This window comes from Leucopleurus acutus (assembly GCF_964270905.1).
Source record: "Leucopleurus acutus genome assembly, chromosome: 19".
NCBI classification, from domain to species: Eukaryota; Metazoa; Chordata; class Mammalia; order Artiodactyla; family Delphinidae; genus Leucopleurus; species Leucopleurus acutus.
This window is the reverse complement of record NC_139161.1, coordinates 5460785-5482570: the sequence shown is the minus strand read 5'-3', so window position 1 is coordinate 5482570 and position 21786 is coordinate 5460785. Positions and strand designations below refer to the sequence as shown.

At 45.5% G+C, this 21786-nt stretch overlaps 1 protein-coding gene across 1 annotated transcript; it reads right to left on the bottom strand.

Annotated features, from left to right (window-relative positions):
• Window positions 1-899: 899 nt before the first annotated feature.
• Window positions 900-21685, bottom strand: MTNAP1 (mitochondrial nucleoid associated protein 1). The gene is made up of 6 exons (XM_082860594.1): window positions 21643-21685; window positions 21051-21146; window positions 17773-19253; window positions 12105-12212; window positions 11434-11541; window positions 900-1228 (listed from the first exon to the last, which is right to left on the bottom strand). The coding sequence occupies exons 3-6, from the start codon at window positions 19226-19228 to the stop codon at window positions 1047-1049; spliced, it is 1854 nt and encodes a 617-aa protein (XP_082716720.1). The 5' UTR covers window positions 19229-19253; window positions 21051-21146; window positions 21643-21685; the 3' UTR covers window positions 900-1046.
• Between the last annotated feature and the right edge of the window lie 101 nt (window positions 21686-21786).

Here is a 21786-nt window from a genome sequence, read left to right as displayed (position 1 = left end):
CATGGATCAGTGAATGCCGTGTGGTCTTGGTCACTGTCTGAGTCAAACCCCAATGCAACTTAATCCACGGGGAAAGGAGCAGGGAGGCAAGGCTGCGCCTTTTGGAGGAGTGGAGAGAAGAGGGACGACACACAGTGCACCGTGGGACCAGGCCCCTACCTTCGGCAGACGGAGGCAGCAGGCTCATCCGGCCTGGAGCGGGAGGGTGAGGCCGAGGCTAAGAGGACCTGGAGCGGGACGGCAAGGCCGAGGCTAGGAGGATAGCCGGCCCTGGAGACAGATTCGGGGGTCTGAACGCCAGCTCCACCCTGGGCTGCTATGTGACAAACCCTACACAGCCATGCAGGCAAATTACTTAACCTCCTCGAGTCTGCTCCCTCATTCTAGAAAACGAGTGTGGTGGCAGCTCTGGCCTCACAGGCTGGAGACTTCAGGTAAAGAAGGCTGCACGGCGCTGGGCTGACAAAAGTGAGCACCCAGGTGGTAGCTGGATTTTGGCGTGGATTGTGGTGGGGCCTCTCTTGCTTAGTTCAAGTTCAGGATGTGAATGAAATAAGAGGCCACAAGAGGTTAGAAAAGCTGTTATTTCATTCCTATTATGTGTGACACTTCGCTGGAATTAACAGATGCAAGACTTTTAATTCGACCAAATCTCTGCAAAGTAGGTATAATCATCCCCATTTTACAGTCCGGACCAAGGAGGCTCCAGTTAAGTCAGATAACTTGCCCAAGGACACACCTACTACCCATTTCACAGGTAAGTGTCTGGGAGAGGCAAATAACCAGAATAGAGGACTATTTTTTGAACATATTTTTGTTATGAAGAGTGGTAACAGTAATATGCAGGACGAACATGGCGGGGGTGGGGTGGGGGGAGCAGGTACTGAGAGTAACTGGATAATCCGTAAATCAGGAAAAACAGGACCGAAAGAAATAGTAGCAGCAGATAGGGCTTCCCATAAAGTATAAAACACTCCACTGATAATACAAAATGATTTATTCTTAATAGCTGAATATTTTAATATATATAGAAAAAAGGCAGTGTTTCAGGTATCATCACTCAGGATTAAACTCAAGTAGGTAGCAGAGATAACCCACCTTACACAGACCATGTGCGTTACAGCAGGGTGTCCAGACGTGCCTGTGAATGTCTGCAGCCTCCAGTAACCGAACCTTCCCGGTAAATCTTCGAGGATGGAGAGAAGCCTGGGTACCACCGTTAACTCTTCTGCAGGGTGGATGGGAATTCTCAGGCTGCGTTTCTACACACATTGCTGGAAGCCGTGTTTGGGAAGGCATGCGGCTGCCCTGGAAGCAGAATCTAAGCACTGCTGTTTACCCAGGGAAGCTCCCACCAGTGCCAGGGAAGATGTGGAGCACAATTTAAGAGACAGAATGTAGGAGGCTGTTTAAAACGGAACAGCATGGTAAGAGCATTCCAGACTTCTCTCCTGGCTTTGTGGAGACACGAGCTCCTCTCTCCTGGCTGAAGCACACTGGCTTTGCATGGAGCAGAGCCTCACTCATGGACAACTCCAGCTTTGAAAAGAACCTCTAGTCTTCCTAAGGAAGCCTGGAATCTGCCAGATCACATAAATGGGTGGGCCTGGCTGTGCAAACAAACTTACGTCGTAGTATGAACAACAAATGCATCCTCGTAAGGCAAGTTTACAATATTGCGAACTGGAGCCAAGAGGCATATCCCTGGATCATGCTGCGTTTGTTTAGATCTGAATCTAAGAAAAGAATCAGTTATCAGCTGACCTTAACTCAAACTATTTTGAACATTACTAAGAAATCACTAAAAGACTCGATAAAAGGTCGTCAAGGATTTCCCTACCTCAGATGGCAGCAATGCGTAGATAGGGAAACCTTTCCCTGTTACTTTGTGGACGTAATCAAATAATTCCAGAATCTGGACAAACTTCAGACGGCTTTTTCAAAGTCACCCACATCATTTTAAGAATCAATGCTCAGCTCATCTGCACAGGCACATTCCTGGGGTCAAGGTGGAGCTGGTCTGGGGCTGTCGACTGCTGTCTCTCTCTCAACGTACAGCTGCCAAGCACCTCTGCCGAACACCAGATGAGGACACCAAGGCACAGAGAGGTTAAGTCACTGGCTCAAGGTCACAAAGACAGTTTACACAGACATTCGCACTGGAAGCCCAGAAAAAAGAGAGAATTAAGTACATTCCACAACAGAAACTGAAGAGTAACTATTCCTTAGGTGATGTTAAATACGTTGGTACCTACAACTGAAAATGCTATTTTGGTTGGAACAGAAACAGACTGGGAGGTATCAGAGATCAAGGCCCTGCTAAACTTGGTCACTTCATTCTGATGGCTTACCAGCAGGAGAAAGCCATTCAGACTAGAGACAAGATGGCAGAGTAGAAAGGACCTTGAGCTCACCTCCTCTCACGAGCACACCAAAATCACAAATAACTGAACAAACATTGATTAAAAAAAGACTGGAACCTACCAAAAAAGATATCCTACATCCAAAGACAAAGAAGGAAGCACAACGAGATGGTAGGAGGGGGTGCAACTGTGACACAATCAATTCCCACACCACCTGAGGGGGTGACCCAGAGACTGGAGAATAATTTTATCACAGACTTCCTCCTAGAAGAGTGAGAGTTCGGAGCCGCACATCAGGCTCCCCAGCCTGGGGGTCTGGCAGCGGAGGAGGAGCCCCTAGAGCATTTGGCTTCGAAAGCCAGTGGGGTTTGACTGCAGGAGCCCCACAGGAGTGAGGGAAACAGAGACTCCACTCCTGGAGGGTGCAGAGCACCAGGACCCAGGACAAAAGCAGTGACTTTGCAGAAGCCTGGGCCAGACCTACCTGGGCAGCCCTCTTGCTTGGGTAATTAGCACCAACACCTGGGTCCACCCAACAGCCTACAGGCGCCAGTGCTGGGAGGCCTCAGGCCAACCGACCAACCAACACAGAGGGAACACAGCCCCACCCATCAGCAGACAGGCTGCCTAAAAACTCCCTGAGCCCACAGACACCTCTCAACGTGCCCCCTGTTACAGCCCTGCCCCACCCAGAGGGCAGACACTGGCCCCTCCCACCAGGAAGCCTGCACAAGCCTCTAGACCAGCCTCACCCACTGGGGGCAGACACCAGAAGCAAGAAAACTACAATCTTGCAGCCTGCGAACCGAGGCAAAGAACTTGGGAAATGAATGCATGCAGAGTGAGGAGCTACAAGAAGTTTTAAGAAAGAGAAAATAGAACAACCAGAGTTGAGAATACAATAACTGAAATGAAAAATACACTAGAAGGAATCAATAGCAGAATAAATGAGGCAGAAGAATGAATAAGTGAACTGGAAGACAGAATGGTAGAGATCACTGCTGTGTAACAATAAAGAATGAAAAGAAATGAGGACAGTTGAAGAGACCTCTGGGACAACATCAAATGCACCAACATTCACATTATAGGGGTCCCAGAAGAAGGAGGAGGAGGAACATGCTGAGACACACAGTAATAAAAATGACAAAAATTAAAGATTAAGAGAAAATATTAAAAGCAACAAGGAAATTCTCATAAGGTTATCAGCTGATTTTTCAGCAGAAACTCTGCAGGCCAAAAGGGAGTGGCACAGTATAAAGTGATGAAAGGGAAAAACCTAAAACCAAGGTTACTCTACCCAGCAAGGCTCTCATTTAGATTTGACAGAGAAAGCAACAGCTTAAGGACTGGCACCACCAAACCAGCTTTACAATAAATGCTAAAGCAACTTCTCTAGGCGGGAAACAAACACGTGGAGGCTAAACAATATGCTTCTAAACAACCAATGGATCACTGAGGAAATCAAAAAACACCTAGAGACAAATGAAACCTAAAACACAAGGATCCAAAACTTATGGGATGCAGCAAAAGCAGTTCTAACTGTTTATGGTGATACAAGCTCACCTCAGGAAACAAGAAAAGTCTCAAACAACCTAACCTTACACCTAAAGCAACTAAAGAACAAACAAAATACAAAATAGGTAGAAGGAAAGAAATCATAAAGGTCACGGAAGAAATAAATAGACTAATAAAACAAAAAGATCAATGAAACTAAAAACTGATTCTTTGAAAAGATAAACAAAATTGCTAAACCTTTAGCCAAACTCATAAGAAAAAAAGGGATAGGGCCCAAACCAAAAAAATTAGAAATGAAAAAGGAGAAGTTACAACTGACGTAAGAGACCACTACAAGCAACTCTATGCCAATAAAATGGACAACCTAGAAGAAATGGACAAATTCTTAGAAAGTTACAATCTCCCAAGACTGTACCAGGAAGAAACAAAATACGAACAGGCCAATTACAAGTACTGAAATTGAATCTGTGATTAAAAAACTCCCCAAAAATAAAAGTCCAGGACCAGATGGCTTCACAGGCAAATTCTATTGAACATTTAGAGAAGAGTTAACAACCATCCTTCTGAAACTATTCCAAAAAACTGCAGAGCAACGAACACTTCCAAACTCATTCAATGAGGCCACAATCACCCTGATACTAACACCAGACAAGGATGTCACAAAGAAAGAAAACTACAGGCCAATATCACTGATGAACACAGACGCAAAAATTCTCAACAAAGTACTAGCGAATTGACTCCAACAGTACATTAAAAGGATCATACACCATGATCAAGTGGCATTTATCCCAGGGATACAAGGATTTTTCAATATCTGCAAATCAATCAGTGTGAAATAGCACATTAACAAATTGAAGAATAAAATCCATATGATCACCCCAATAGACGCAGAAATAGCTTTTGATAAAACGCAACATCCATTTACAATAAAAACTCTCCAGAAAATGGGCACAGAGGGAACCTACTTCAAGATAATAAAGGCCGTATATGACAAACCCACAGCTAACAGCACACTCAATGGCGAAAAGCTGAAAGCATTTCCTCTAAGATCAGGAACAAGGCAAGGATATCCACTCTTGCCACTTTCATTCAACATAGTTTTGAAAGTACTAGCCACTGCAATCAGAGTAGAAAAAGAAATGAATCCAATTTGGAAAAGAAGTAAAACTGTCACTGTTTGCAGATGACATGATACTATACACAGAAAATCCTAAAGACTCTAACAAAAAACTGCTAGAGCTCATGAATGAATTTGGTAAACTTGCAGGATACAAAATTAATACACAGAAATCTGCATTTCTAAACACTAACGATGAAAGATCAGAAAGAGAAATAAAGGAAACAATCGCATTTACCATCGTATCAAAAATAATATCGGGTTGGCCAGAAAGTTTGGTAAGATGTTACGGAAAAACCCAAACGAACTTTTTGGCCAACCTAATAAAATACCTAGGGATAAACCTACCTAGGGAAGGAAAAAATCTGTACTCTGAAAACTAAGACACTGATGAAAGAAATCAAAGATGACGCAAACTGATGGAAATATATACCATGTTCTTATATTGGAAGAATCAATATTGTCAAAATGGGGCTTCCCTGGTGGCGCAGTGGTTGGGAGTCCACCTGCCGATGCAGGAGACACGGTCTGGGAAGATCCCACATGCTGCGGAGCGGCTGGGACCGTGGGCCATGGCCGTTGAGCCTGCGCTCCGCAACGGGAGAGGCCACAATGGTGAGAGACCCACGTAACACACACACACACAATATTGTCAAAATGACTATACTACCCAAGGCAATCTACAGATTCAATGCAATCCCTATCAAATTACCAGTGGCATTTTTTGCAGAGCTAGAACAAAAAATTTTACAATTTATATGGAAACACAAAAGACCCCAAATAGCCAAAGCACGGAAGAGTAAAAGCAATTTTGAGAAAGAAAAACAGAGCTGGAAGAATCAGCTTCCCTGACTTCAGAGTATACTATAAAGCTATAGTCATCAAAACAGTATGGCACTGGCACAAAAGCAGAAAGATAGATCAATGGAACACGACAGAAAGCCCAGAAATAAACCCACGCACCCATGGTCAATTAATCTATGACGAAGGAGGCCAAGAATATACAATGGAGAAGATCTCTTCAGTAAGTGGTGCTGGGAAAACTGGACAGCTACATATAAAAGAATGAAATTAGAACATTCTCTAACACCACACACAAAAATAAACTCAAAGTAGGTTAAAGACCTAAGTGTAAAACTGGATACTATAAAACTCCTAGAGGAAAACATAGGCAGAACACTCTTTGACATAAATTGCAGCAGTGTCTTTTTGGATCTGTCTTATAGAATAATGAAAATATAAACAAACAAATGGGACCTAATTAAACTTAAAAGTTTTTGCACAGCAAAGGAAACCATAAACAAGAAGACAACCTACAGAATGGGAGAAAATATTTGTAAATGATGCAACCAACAAGGGATTAATCTCCAAAATACACAAACAGCTCAATATCCAAAAAATAAACAACTCAATCAAAAAATGGGCAGAAGATCTAAATGGACATTTCTCCAAAGAACACATACAGATGGCCAAAGGCACATGAAAAATGCTCAACATGGCTAATTATTAGAGAAATGCAAATCGAAACTAGAATGAGGTATCACCTCACACTGGTCAGAATGACCATCATCAAACTCTACAAATAATAAATGCTAGAGGGAATTCTCTGGAGGTCCAGTGGTTAGCACTCCATGCTTCCACTGCAGGGGGCCCAGGTTAGATCCCTGGTTGGGAAACTAAGATCCCACATGCCACAGGGCAGCTAAGCCCACGTACTCTAGAGCCTGTGTGCCACAAGTAGAGAGAAGCCCACACACCGCAACGGAAGATCCCCATGCCGCAACTAAGACGCGATGCAGCCAAAAAAAACCAAAAAACAAAAAGGATCAGTACAGATAAAGTAATTGTGAATCTATTAAGGTGTTGATTAAAAAATAAAAAGAATGTATTTTAAAAAATAAATGCTGGAGAGGGTGTGGAGAAAAGGGAACCCTCTTGCACTGTTGGTGGGAATGTAAATTGGTACAGCCACTATGGAGAACAGTATGGAGGTTCCTTAAAAAACTAAAAATAGAGCTACCATACGATCCTACAATCCCATTCCTGGGCATATATCTGGAGAAAACCATGATTTGAAAAGATACATGTACCCCAATGTTCACAGCAGCGCTATTTACAATAGTCAGGACATGGAAGCAACCTAAATGTCCATTGACAGAGGAATGGATAAAGAAGATATGGTACATATATACAATGGAATATTACTCAGCCATTAAAAAGAACGAAGTAGGGCTTGCCTGGTGGCGCAGTGGTTGAGAATCTGCCTGCCAATGCAGGGGACACGGATTCGAGCCCTGCTCTGGGAAGATCCCACATGCCACGGAGCAACTAGGCCCGTGAGCCACAGCTACTGAGCCTGCACGTCTGGAGCCTGTGCTCCACAACGAGAGAGGCCGTGACAGTGAGAGGCCTGCACACTGCGATGAAGAGTGGCCCCCGCTTGCCGCTACTAGAGAAAGCCCTCGCACAGAAATGAAGACCCAACACAGCCAAAAAAATAAATAAATTTATAAAAAAAAAAAAAAAAGAAGAACGAAATAATGCCATTTGCAGCAACGTGGATGGACTTAGGAGATGATCATACTAAGTAAGCCAGACAGAGAAAGACAAATATATGATATCGCTTATATGGGGAATCTACAAAAAATAAATGATACAAATGAACTTATATACGAAACAGAAAAAGACCCACAGACGTAGAAAACAAATTTATGGTTACCAAAGGGGAAAAGGGCGGGGGCAGGGAGGGATAAAGTAGGAGGTTGGGATTCACAGATACACACCACTCTATATAAAATAGATAATCAACAAGGACCTACTTGTAGCACAGGGAACTCTATTTGAAATTTTGTAATAAACTATAAGAGAAAGGTATCTGTAAAAGAATACGTATACATAAAAAGATAGATATATATGTGTAACTGCATCACCATGCTGTACGCCTGAAACTAACACAACATACCGGGCAATAAGCAGCAGATATCCCTTCAGGACTGATGGGTCATTAAGTAGTTCGTTTTTCTCATTAAAGAACTTATTTTCAGAGATGTAAAGTATTCACTGTGATCTAACGGAGTTAAACCCTTTCATGATGTTTTAGCATTCTGATTGCAACAAGTGGCGCTAGTTTACTTACAGTTAGGGACAGAAATGATCTTGATGACAACCCTGGGGGCTGTGAGCTTACTCTTGCCGTCACCACTGCACTCACATGCTGTGGGGAGCTGAGGGGGCAACAGTCAGGCACTTAGGTACTGAGTCCAGAAAGGCTTCTCCTCCTGAAACGCGTTTCCTAACTAAATGCTTCAGAGCGGAGATCCCCAGTCCTCTTCATCCCTCCGACACAGGAGCCCGTGAGGTGTCCTGTCCATCTGGGGCAGGGCTTGGCACGCTTTCTGTAAAGGGCCAGAGAATAACCATTTTCAGCTTTGCAGGGTCTATGGTCTCTGTTGCAACAACTCAGCTCTGCCACTGCAGTGTGGAAGCAGCCACAGCCATCACCTAACCAAAGACCCAGGGCTGTGTCCCACGGAGACTTTATTTACAAAAAATAGGCCACATGCTGGCTTGTGTCTGTGGGCTGTCGTGGTCTGCTGACCCCTGGGCTCAAGGGGATTGGGGAAGAGGACATAGCTGAGAGGTCATTCTCACCTACCTTTGTACCCTGAGCATTTCTGATCTAGAGTAAGGCAAAGGGGCAGGTGCAGGGAGACTCCTCCCTGACCGTGTCTCTTACAGGGCATTTACAAAGAAAGACCACAAAGCCTTTCCTAAAGGCAAGATACTGTTTTTGGAGTTCTGAAAATTCTGTCATATTAAACTAAAAGAACTGCCTCTAGTATACTCTTCCTCAACCGTGAATTTTTCCTTATGGAGAATTCTAGCACACCTTTTCCTTAACCATAAGAATTTGATGCAGAATTAAATTACTCCCACTGGGGATAATTAGAGAGGCGGAGGGGGGGACAGGGGGCTGAAGAACAGAAAAGGGAGATACAGCAGAAGATAAGTCAGCATCGAGTTCTGGGAAGAGAGAAGGAAGAGGTGTGCAAATACATGAATGCTGGCCTTAGAACAGCACACCTGCTTTTTCATAGTTTTGAAGGAGCTGGGACAAAAGAGGGACTGAACACATGTATTTTGGCCTGAGGATATTACAAGCAAAGGGAAGATACAGACAGACCCATCGACTGATTGATAGGGGCATATTGCTATCTGATATGTAATCAACCTCTGATGTTGGAAAAGAGGTTGAAAACCATTATCCATCTGTGAGATCTACATTACATTTCCCTGAAGCCTTTGTAAGTACCCAAGTTATTCTCTAGGGGCCAAAGCAGAAAATTAGAAAAATATGGAATATTCTGATGAGGGAAGAGACATAAAAACCCCACCAGCCAAAAACAACCCTAACAAAGTGGGAGGAATATTTGAGTATTGCACTGAAATTCTTGGGAAGGGATAGGGGTGGAGTTCTGAAAAGCTTCCAAGAAGAGATGATAAGCAGAAACCATTTGCCCACTATTATACTCACTTACGATGTGGAAAAGGTGATTTAGGCTTCTGTTTAGTGTGCTGCTTTAATTAGCTTAAAATATAACCTGCCAAGGAGTTTTCAGAGGCTCACCTGCAACTCTGAACCCACCCTTTGCTTTTATGTTTCTGACACCTGCCAAGATGTGGTCAAGGACCCAGAAGAGCCTAACCATTTCCAAGGGGAGGGGTCTGATGTGTGCTGATCTCCTGCCACTTCACATACTATTCTGTACCAGTGTACACGTAGCCGAGTATCTAGTGGAGATGAACAGTAAAATGCCAAGATATAGAGAATAAGTTTAGAGAGAGATTTAAAATTGAGATATGAGCTATTAGGAAATAGCTATTAAAAAATTTTAATGACGAACTCTGCCATCTTCTTGTCTCCTTGAATAACATCAGCCTTTATGATTAAACAAACTTAAGTTTTTTTCAGTAACTGTCACTTTTGAGAACAAGCCAAAAGAAATATCCAGACAGAACCAGATCTGTCCACATTAAAAAACTGGCTTCCTACAGAGTTGCTAGATTCCAGTAATTTTATTCTTTTCACGCTCTCCCCTGCCCCCAGCACGTTTCCACTGTTAAATTCGCACCGCAGCCATCCCCACCGTCCCTGCCTTGGAGCGCCAAAGCCTCTTATGTGGTGTCCAGGTCAACGCTACTTACACCCGCGCTGCAGCTCTTACGATAAACAAAGATAAACACAAGGATCTAAGAGGCCATTCTGTTGACTATTTCTACGTCTTGACTCTACAGATCATTCTGTTATATTTTTATTTTATAAATTTAGAAGTAAAGTCTTAAGCAAAATGAGAAGTTTCTGTCTCACTTTCTTCAGTCTCAATTTAGAGATGTGAAAAATAACCTCAAGCATCACCTAAATGGTCTCCTTCAGGCGGGTAGAACTTTCAGGGAAGGCTTTTTCCCTGTGAAAGAAATGACTTGGGATTTTAGGCATCTCCGTTTATGCGGGGATGATCAGAAAGGAATTCCTCTTTCTCACCGATGGCCATGCATATTAGACAAGGGCCAGCAGCTATGCCCTGCTAGTCAGGATGGAAGAGTTTGGTGCAGACACATTCCCGCTGCTTGACCTGCGCCCTGTGTACTGGTACTGAATTAGCCAACAAATCCAGTTAGAGTCAAATCTGACATTTTAGAAGCTTGTGAATTCTACTGGCCTCCAGTGTTAATGATTATCTTACACTTTTACACTGAAAATTTTCATCTGGAAAGCGTCTGGGTTTTTTTGTTTTTAAATTGTGGAAGAATACTGGGCTATTTCTGTTTTTCTTCTTTCATAAAACAATACTTTAAAAAATGAGCAAAAGTTATCTGGAACTAAAAGAGCAATGAAATCTAGGCATTTTCCTTCTGGTAAGATTTGGAGCAAGCTGAAACGCGTCATTAGAAAGGTGTTGTGCTTTTAATGTTAAAAGTGGAGTAAATAAAACAGCTCTAAGCCTTAAGACACACGGATGAGTGACAGCTGTATTTTGCTTCTCCTCCTCTCTTTTGGGGGATAAAGCTATTTGGCTTCAATCCTAAAAGGAAGCTCTTACATAGGAATTAAAAAGTCACCTTGGAGAAGAGCCCTGATCTTCTAACAGGCAAATAGCTTTAAGGAGAAAACACAAAGCTTTCCAGATCTCCAGTGACAATCTTAAATGGAGCATAACAGCAGTTATGTAAATTCTAGTCAAATCTTATAAAGGCCACTATAACCAAAACCTCCACTAAAAAAACCTCCAAAAGAACCCTCTCAGGCAACAGCTCATTCTCTAGGGCATGTCAGATAATGCAAAACTGAAAAACAAAAAAGCAGTTGGGAAAATCCCTTGGAGGTGCCTATAATGGGATGTGACCTGTAATTTAGGCTAAAAATAGAGAAAGGCTTACTCAGATGCTTGAAGCTCCAGCTACAACAAAGGACGAAGCACCCTGTGAAGAGCATCACGATGCCACCGACTCCTCTGTTCTGCACGGTGGTGCGACACCTGATCCAGCCTGTTCAAAGAGAAGCAGGTCTCACTGTTAGAGGCAAAGGCCCCTAGGGGCCCTTATCTGTGAGGGACTCAAGTTACCCGGTTAGCTTAGGCAAAGGAATTGCAAAGAATTTACATACCACTACATTGCACGTGTGATGAAAAGGCTAAAACCAAAAGACCTTAATTTTAATAAATTTAAATTAGTCACTCTTATTTTGGGGAGTTTGGTTAAAGTCTTTCGTGGGGAGGAGATGAATACAGCTGGTCTAGTTGAGGTTGCGCCTTCCTGGCTTGGGGACAATCAACGTGGGGAAGGCAGAGATGGGCGGGCGGCAGAGAGGCAGGGGTAAGTCCTGAATAAATGAAAGCTGCTCGATAGTGGTAGCTGCTATTATTAGCTTCGGTGCTTTTAATTACATGAGCCTCCCGGATGAAAACAGCCAGGCAGGAGAGCAGTAAGACTACAAGGGTGTCCTCTTCTCTTTCTCGAGCCTGCTGTAACAGCCATGGCTAAAGGAAGAGAAAGTTCTCCAAACGCTTGGAACCAGCAACAGAGCCCAGCAGTCGTGATTCCACCCTCACCTGTTTGGACAGCTCCCAAGAGCCTCCTTAGAGAAAAGCTGGAGGTTGTGAGCCTGGCCCGGGCTTCCAAACTTCTTACCGCCGTCGAACTTCTTTCCAACAAAGGAACTAGGGTTCCAAACAGTCACTGTGATAATTCATTTAAGTCCATCCTCTTCCCCAACACTTAGTGCCCAAGGTTCCCAGGGCGAGGCTGCAGGAAAGGTATATTCTAAATAGGTGGATTAATGTCTGCCTTGGGCTGTGGCTAACTGGTAACCACTGAAGGTCAAAGCTGTCTATTCCACATCAAGAAAAGGTTCTTCGACAGACTAAGGGACCCTGGGGATCAGGACCTAGATCCATTTCCAATCCGATGAATATAGTGCCCAGATGATCCAGGGATACATACTTAATGAAATGAATCATTTATACTTCCTCTCACCTGCTAAACATCTTATTAGCAAAAAGTATGACTTTCTACTGTCACGTTAATTATTGCTACTTTTCACTACAACAGTCGACAAGCCAGCTCTATCAGCCCAGCCCAGCCCAGCACGACTGCTGACCAGCACACTTCTTATTTATGTTCAATACATGAATAACTATAAAGCAGAACCAGAAAGGGTTTAGGCTATGTATTTACATTTTCCCTGCCCCTGTTATCTTCCATGTTTAATGACAGGCAGGGAATCTCTACTATTGCTGGTTCTCTGGTCTTGGTTTGGTTCATTAGGATAAAGGGTAAATTAAGCAAATATTTACAACGGATTTAACAGGTGTGGTAAAAGTTGCTATGGATGTAAAAACACTACCCAAGGGCTTTCCTGGTGGCGCAGTGGTTAAGAATCCTCCTGCCAATACAGGGGACATGGGTTCGAGCCCTGGTCCAGGAGGATCCCACGTGCCACGGAGCAACTAAGCCCGTGCGCCACAACTACTAAGCCTGCGCCCTAGAGCCCACGAGCCACAGCTAGTGAGCCTGCGCGCCTAGAGCCCATGCTCCGCAACAAGAGAAGCCACCGCAATGAGAAGCCCGCATGCAGCAACGAAGACCCAACGCAGCCAATAAATAAATAAATACATTAAAAAAAACCCAAAAAACCCCACCTCACACGGATACCCTACTGATGGAAATCCTGGTTTCACGTTAGAGAACAGCCTTTATTTAGCTGTTTCTTGGCCTTTAAAAACCCATGATCTATAAAGTTTTCTCACTTGACCTTCTGGTAACCCCGTCAGCCATATTTTGCTTTTTGTAATTACACAAAGTTTTTTTTTTTCCCAAACCACCTTCTCCCCTGCCACAATTTGAGAACAGCCCACTGCTGGGTCTGAGGCACCTGCGCCAGGGTCATCACCTCCAGGAGCAGTTCTCAAACTTGGCTGACCTTCAGTGACACCAAGGAAACGTCTGAAAATACAATTCTGAGGCCTCGCTTCAGAATCAATCTCTGGGGATGATGCCTAGCAATCTTTACTCTTAAAAAAAAAAATGACCACGTGAAACTGTTAACTGTCCAGATTTGGGAACCGAGGACCTAGATCTCTTACACTTTCAGCCCCAAAGCCAAGACACCTGAATTCTGTAAAGGCCCAGCCAGCCCTCCCAGCTGAACGCTCTCAAGGCGACTGGGACTCTGAGAGGTTTCCTTTGAACGAAGTCCTCTATTGCTGAGAGCTCTCAGACCCTGGTACTTGTTGAGTCTCCTGAGATTTAAATCTTGGACTTCTAAAATCTACTTTCCCTCAGGCCAGGAAAACTTACTCCTTCTGGTAGTGAGGTCCACGAGAATCTTTCTCCCTGAAGCTCAAAAGATTTCGCCTAGCGCTGCTGAATTCCATGAGCCCCATCCCGACTCCTGATTAACTGCAGCCCACCTTGGTGGCATCCTCAGAACCATCAGTCTGCCTCTGATTTCCGAGCCTAGGCCCTCAAAACACAGCCATTTTTCATCGGCCGTGAGAGCTTCTGGTCCTACCTTGTTTCATCAAAATGAAGGCCCTAGGTGCCTTTCCAGCTGGTAGAATCACCTCACCGAAGTGTACTCAGGTACCTGATGCACGAGGACTAGCTGTATTTCCCCATGCAGGAAAGAAAACTGACGACATCCTGGAGCCCAACGGTCCAGTGCAAGAAACACTGCCCGGAAAACCTTGGCAAAGCCCATCAGATCACGTTAGAAACTGGATACTGGGCAAGTTACTCATCCTCTCTGAAACTCAGTTTCCTTGTCTGTAAAAGGGGATAATACCCATCTCCCAGAACTGGTATAAGATTCCTTAAGATAACTTAGGTAAACATGCAGGTATCACACCTGATATATAGTTAACTTAGTAACTCTTAGCTCACTGGCCCTGCCTTTAAGTATCAAAGGGATGAGTTGGTTTCCTGAGATAGAGGAGGAGTGGCCCATCAAAGGTTTTGCCTGAGTAAGGGCACATATAGCCCAAGCTCTTCTGCAATGACTGCTGGGAGGTCAGTCTGACCCTGCAGTCACTGGGGACAGTCATTGCCAGGTGAAGGTACAAAGCTGAGGAGCCACACTACTTTTTTATCCTTGTAGATTTGACGGCCTTGAAGTCCCTGGCCAACTAAGGAATCAGGTCTTGACCTTAACTGAGATCCTAGGGTCTCCTCTAGTGTCTCCCGTTCATTTGGTAGCAGCATCACAGTCTGGCCGTTAATGGTGGAGCCAACTTCCAACAGTTTTTCAGTTTACAACAGAACTAGAGGCACAGTGATGGCTACACGTTCCCCGATACAGGAACCCAAACTAATCACACATTACAGACTGTGACCAATAAAAGAGAACAAAATCGCTTCTAGCCACTATCCTGGAAGAACTTACTATTAAAGGAAAACTTGTATTTTTCCCCCATATTCAATTTCACAAGCCTATAGATTTAGTAACATGGGTTACTGTTATCTCTTACCTTATTATTACTGTAATCTTGGGACCTATTAAAGGGAGTGTTACTAATAACTTAAATCAACCGTGATATTGGCCACTAACTGCCCTAAAGTAAGCCTGAGGCTGAGTTTAAAGACCATGGATGTACAAGCCAGACGGACCTGGATTTGAATGCCGACTGCCGCTTACTGGTGAACGTGGGCAAGTCACTGAGGCCGCTGAGGCTCAGACTCCTCGCCCACAACAGAGGGCAGTCTTTGGCAGTGACAGCCCCTCAGAACCCTCAGAAGGATTAAAGGAGATAATTACATCAGGCATCTCGCACAACGACCAGAAACCGCCATCACCTGATAAAACATTCTTAGTTCCCTCCCTTTTCCCACTAAAATGAACTCACCTTCGCACTACAGAGGGTAGGACAGACAAAGAAGCCCTTCTACAAGCTAGAGATTTGCTATGGGCTGTGTGTGTTTATGCCACTGAAAACCAGAGAAGCTCGGAGATATAAACAACACCTGTGTGTCTAGCTGTGGCGCATTTTCTACAACATGGTTGAGTGAAAGCTTTAAACCAGGCCTCAGGAAACGGGGTTCTACTTGCACCTCTACCACTTACTGGCATCACCACCTTGGACAAATCACTTATCCCCTGTGCCTGTTTCATCACCTGCAAAACAGAGAGAAAAGCACTCTGCCCACATCTCAGAGGGGTGAGGCCAAAATCAGAAGATAGGTGAAGCACCCTGAAAACCACAAAGCAACACAAATGTGAGTATATTAATTCTATGTTAAGATGGAGTAGGGACTTGATACTACAACTTTGTAAAGACAGTGAAGATGTTAGACCTGTTCGTAGAAAACCCGGTTAACCACTGAGGCAGCTGAAGGAAACATAGCTTTAAGCTAGCAACCCTCTTAATACATGTCCATTTTGAAACCTTTAGAAAGGGATAATTAAAATACAAAAGAAAATGCTTGGGCTTCCCTGGAGGCGCAGTGGTTGAGAGTCCCCTGGGGACGCGGGTTCGTGCCCCGGTCTGGGAAGATCCCACATGCCGTGGAGCAGCTGGTCCTGTGAGCCATGGCCGCTGAGCCTGCGCGTCCGGAGCCTGTGCTCCGCAATGGGAGAGGCCACAGCAGTGAGAGGCCCGTGTACAACAACAACAACAACAACAAAAAGAACTAACAGGGCTTCCCTGGTGGCGCAGTGGTTGAGAGTCCGCCTGCCAATGCAGGGGACACGGGCTCGTGCCCCGGTCCGGGAAGATCCCACATGCCGCGGAGCGGCTGGGCCCGTGAGCCATGGCCGCTGAGCCTGCGCATCCGGAGCCTGTGCTCCGCAACGGGAGAGGCCACAACAGTGAGAGGCTTGCGTACCACAAAAAAAAAAAAAAAAAAAAAAGCTTTCCACAACAGCCAAACTGGGGCTTAGTGAATATGTGATCATTCACAAAAAGAACAGTAGAGGGGAAAAATGTATCCTTTAGGAAGGGATAATACAAGCTTTTCTGCTGCAAGCCTATTCTGAGTGGCTTTGTGTCTCCTGTCAAAATAACCCGAAAGCACCAAAGAACACTAGGCAAGAGATGGGAAAAAAAAAAAAAAAAAGAAAGAGATGGATGCTACTGTGACCACGCCTAACCACGCCCCTAGAGAACCCAAACAAAAAGAAGTAATCCAAAGCTTCTGGGGAGGAAAATGGAGACACTCTATGTTCCGTAACTAGAGAAGCAGTTCAGTAACTAAAGGTGAGAGCAGAAAAAAGCAAGGGCACTGAGGGGGCCGTAGGGAAGCTCTTGGCTCCTACCCGGGCCCCCGTCCTGCCCACTGCTGAACCCATTCCAGGCACCAGCAAGGAGCATCCAGGGAGCTTCGAAGAGACAGACTCACAATCCCATCAGTCTTGATGCCCAGCCTCTCTCCCCCAGTCCTTCTTACCTAATCTCTCGTGTCTTGAGGCTCCATCTTTGGTCCTATTCTCTGCGGCCTAACTTCTCCAGGGCATGGATTTCTGCTCCCTCTTGGCCACACCCTCTGCTCCTGATCTTCACCGGCTCATCCCTGAGGCCCCACTTCCACCTGCCTTGACTGCCACCCCAGCCTGCCCCCAAAGACAAGAACCCCATCTGCTCTTCCCTTCTGTGCTACTCTATTTATTATTATTTTTTTTTGCAGTACGCGGGCCTCTCACTGTTGTGGCCTCTCCTGTTGCGGAGCACAGGCTCTGGACGCACAGGCTCAGCGGCCATGGCTCACGGGCCCAGCCGCTCCGCGGCATGTGGGATCTTCCTGGACCGGGGCACGAACCCACGTCCCCTGCATCGGCAGGCGGACTCTCAACCACTGCGCCACCAGGGAAGCCCCCTTCTGTGCTACTCTAAACTGCTAGATGCTGCATCTGACCACACGTCTGGGACCTATTTTCTGCCCAACCTGGTCCTGACTGAAATCTGAGCACGGCGCTTGTTCTGTTTAGGCAGACCCTCAAGTCTTCCTGTTTTTCCTGAGTCTCTTCAGCTTGAATACCCACCCAATTTCTAGAGTAGGCGGTCAACTCTTATCAGCATCACCTCTCGGTGGAGGGGAAGGGAGAGTGATAAACCACTGTTATTACTGACGCCTGGGAGCAAGAAGCCACGTTCTGAGGACACTCCCAAGTGCAGCAGGTGCCCAGGCACGAGGAAGGTCAAGTGAGTGAGAATGTGGGCGTCCTGAACCTCACGGATTCAGAAGGCACGGAGCTGTCTGGATGAGCTTGGACGGGAGCGTGCTTACCTTGTGAGCAGCTTCCCCCCTGGGTACTGATGAGCGCAGGCTGCTGGGCCAATGCGCCCCAGTGCTGAGGCTTCCCCGGCAACACCCCGAGTCCAAGATAACCCGGATAGAGCTCTGGAAACCACTCCAGCCCCAGGGAGCTGGATAGGGTCTTTCTGTCGGTGGCATCGATCTGACCTGTGAAGGGGCCTTTAGAAGCGTGATGATGGGTTGAATGTGCAGAATGCTGGCCGCTGGGGTGCGATGCTGGTGGCCGACGGCCCGACTTGGGTGTCAGAGAAGCTTGTTCCTCGCTCTTTGTCAATGCCTTCATAGCAGGGACTTGATTACGGCTGCAGGCTTCTGCCTTCTCTTCTTGGAGAAATTTCATAGCCAGAGAGGCAAGACTTTGATTACGTGACTGTGATACAGAGAGAAGCTCACTGCAATTTGTCCCCGTTGGCGTGAGCAACTCTAAATTGGGGCCTTCACCTCGAGATTTCCTCTCCATGACTGAATCATCGCTCACGGCAGCCCACTCCTGCATTTCTGTTGCAAATGCGCTTTTCTCTGCATTTCCTTGGCTCCCACATGCCTCTGCTCCAAGGTCAAGTCCTTTTCCCTGGTTCTCCTTGACCTGGACTTTACCTAACGGGCTAACTTTAAAAGCTGCAATTTGTGATTCTGTGTTCTTTTCCCAAGTCCCAGAGTCTCTAGTAGAGACTCCCAAGAGGTGATCCCCGGCCTTGGAATCTCTCTCACTGCTTGATGATGTGCTTACCCTTTCAACCCCGTAATTGAGATTCGTGGGAGAACTGTGATAATCGCCCAGAGGCATATCTAGTAATTTTATGAGAAGGTTCTGTCTTGGGGCATCCACTCTGTCCAATCTTAAATCAGCAGAAGTGGCTTGTACATCATTAGGGAAGGCCGAAGAATATTTCCTATCTTGATTTGACAGAGAAGGTTCCATTGGGCCAAGAGCTAAAGAAGCTTCAGTCTCTGAAGGGTTATTTCTACTTTCCCCTGATTTAGACAAGTCTTCGGCAAGCTCTTTTTTAGGAGTGGTGTTTTCTGATGCAGAAAACTGAGCTGTAGTTTCTCCCTGGGAAGTAATCTTCTGTTCAGTATTTTTTAGCATTTTGAGGGAGGGTTGAATTTGATTCTTGAAGTCTTTATCAGCCTTTGTATTACTTGTTTTTTCCAAACCAACAGATAGTCGTGGAGAGGACTTAACTGTCTGTTGTTCTGATCTGTCCCCTTTCAGTTCAGGATTTCTTTTCTTACTATCTGTCCCTAACCCTTTCTCTTTTGCTTTAACTGAGTCTCTGATTGGCCGTTTGATTTTTTTAGCACGTGCGAGTGTAGCCGGCTTGGACTGACAAACAGCAGGCACAGCTGGTCCTATCATCTTACAGTACGGAAGATGGGATTTTAATCGTTTAAATGCCTTCTTACAGTAAGGACACACTTCCATTCTGGGTGGAATAGCTCTCCTATTCCTGAAAAAGAGAAATGTGAGGTTACGGGGAGCACACAATCCATAGAGTAAATACTAATGCTTTATTTAGGTGTTGTAGCTTTTAAATTCATTTGAAAGAAGCTAGGTTGAAGGACGTTTTAAAAAATTTCTTTTGACCCATTCTTTTTCTTCCACAGGTAGAAAACAGACATAGTTGGATTTTAAGATCAATATTCCTGGCTCCATTTCTGCTTGGTATTTCACACTTCTTAAAGTCTCTTAGGAATCAGTCATTACAAAAGACAACCAAAGAGGTTTTTCAACATCCCTAACTAGGAGGTGAGCCGGACCAAAAAACTTAAGTCTAGTGAATTAATGCTTAGTGGAAGGAAGAGATGTCCAGAATGCCAATCAGAGAAAATGCCAATAAAATGTTTGCTATTTAACATTGTAGCAAGTCAACTGGATAGCACATGAGTATAAAGAAACTGTTATAAACCCTTAAACACATCATTCAAGGGAAGAATGGTGAAGAGTGAAAAACTCACGCTGGGATTCCAAGGTGGCTTAGACTAGTATTTCCAGAGTGATATACAGAAGATCCACTGGGGCAAGAAGAAAATATTAGAGCTTCTATTGTCTAAGCATGAAAAACGAAATGCTACTGACATTTAACGCATTAGTAATAAGCATATATGCATACACATACACAGAAGTACAGCGAATGCACAAATAATACATAAGTGGAGGTGACATGGTCCCCCATTTTTTACTTGCAGTATGTAGTACAATGGATTAATGACAAATTTGTCTAGTTTGACACTTTTGTGAAATTTATGCCACATAAAAACATTTAAAAAACTTTACACCATGTACCACTGCTGCCTCTATTATTCTCTCCAGTCAGGAAAAGGAAGTATTTCATTCCAAAGCTCAGATGAGTTAATTCTGTTTACACTTCTTATTCTATCAAGTTCCAGAGGGCAGGGAACAGGTGGACCCTGTGCACAGCTGTATTATCAGAACCAAGCACTGGGCCTGGCCCTGGCCAATCCGTCAGACCAACCGACCCACCTTATCTTACATGAAGTCACGCAAAAACACACAAACAAAAGAACTCACAAAAAACAAAACTGTCTTCTGCCAATAGACTTTACAGCAACTATTCTTACTTTGGAGGTACCCCTTTGACAATATAATAAAAGTTAGGGACTGTTTATTTCCAAAAATACACACAACGGAAGCCAGTCCAAGGGCCTTAGGCTAACGACTTTAGAAGAGACCTGTCAGAGGCATGTGCTTCCACACCGTGCCATCCTCACGCTTAATCCTACTGAGATCTTTCCCGCACCCTCGAACAGTAACGTCTCACCATGGATGCCTTAATGTTACCGAGTTCAAGCTCACCCGCTCACCGCAGGACAGGCCAATAAACCGAGAGATGAGTTCTTGGGGCGAGGACTAGGGAATTTGTTTGGAGAGCTGCGGCAGACTGAGATGGGGGACTCGCGTCCCAAAGAACCATCTTGCCTGAGTTAGAATTCAGGCATCCTTTATACTAAAAGGGAAGGGAGTAAAGCCGAACATTTCCTGGAGTTCCCATCAGCCTCCGGAGGGGGCGTGTTAATCTCTTCCTTCCTGCAGTGATTCACAGGTGGGCCTGGTCAGGCTGTTTCCTCTGAGCTAAACAAAGGTATTTTAGCTTCATGCTCATGACCTGGGAGGCAGGGTTCCCAGAGATGGGCCATTGGTGTAATTTAAGCTTACAGGCAACATCCCTTTAGTGATTAACTTGTAAGAGAATACAAAGGTTCTTCCCTATTAAATGCTTTCTTACCAAAGCTTTTCTAGAAAGATACTGATTTTGCGGTCGTTTCTCCTGGATGAGCAGGCCTCGCTCTCCGTTCTCCAGTTGCGATTTTAATGTCGGCCTCTGAAAAACACAATCAGGGAAGTCACTCGACAGCACATACAATGAATAAATGCGGCAAAGTGCTGGGGCAAATTCAAATAACCGAGTCACCTGTAGGGAGGGCAGTGCTACCTCGGTGTTCCAGAAAGCAGACTTGACCACCCTCCTGGGCACAGGGCGGACCTCAAAGTTAGGCTAATCTTCGCCCGCCGCTCCTGCGCTCTCCAGCGGACTTCCCCGCCCCCAGCAGTAGTGTCTAGCGTACCCCCCTGCCCGTAACGTTTTCAGGAAAGCAGTCCTGCTGCTTCCTGGTTGGGGCCTCCCCGCAGCCCCGCAGCCCCGCAGCCCCCCAGCCCCAGGCGCCGGAGCCGCTGGGGCGCCTAAGGGGCCGGAACCTTCGGCTTCAGGAAGCCCTCCCCCCACTCTCCTCTTGTCGCCACATTCGTCCCCAGACCTACGGCGGAGGCCCTAGGAAACATCCCCGCCCGTGGAAACTCCCCCAACGGCAGCGCCTTACCTCGCAAGACAGATAAGACCACGAAGCCCCGCGCCAGGCCCCCACCCCCACCCGCCCCCAGCGCAGCCCACATGCCGCTTCCTAACTCTCAGTCCTGGGACCCGGGGCAGGCCGTCCGCACCACTGCCTGATGCTTCTGAGCTA

Bases quoted from the DNA above. Each gene is read 5' to 3' on its own strand.
- MTNAP1 (XM_082860594.1), bottom strand. From the start codon at position 19,228: ATGGAAGTGTGTCCTTACTGTAAGAAGGCATTTAAACGATTAAAATCC. The intron at 12,213-17,772 runs GTAAGCACGCTC...TTGGAACCCTAG, and splicing joins GGGGGGAAGCTGCTCACAAG to TTCCTTTGTTGGAAAGAAGT. The intron at 11,542-12,104 runs GTGAGGGTGGAA...CTCTTTGAACAG, and splicing joins CTTGGGAGCTGTCCAAACAG to GCTGGATCAGGTGTCGCACC.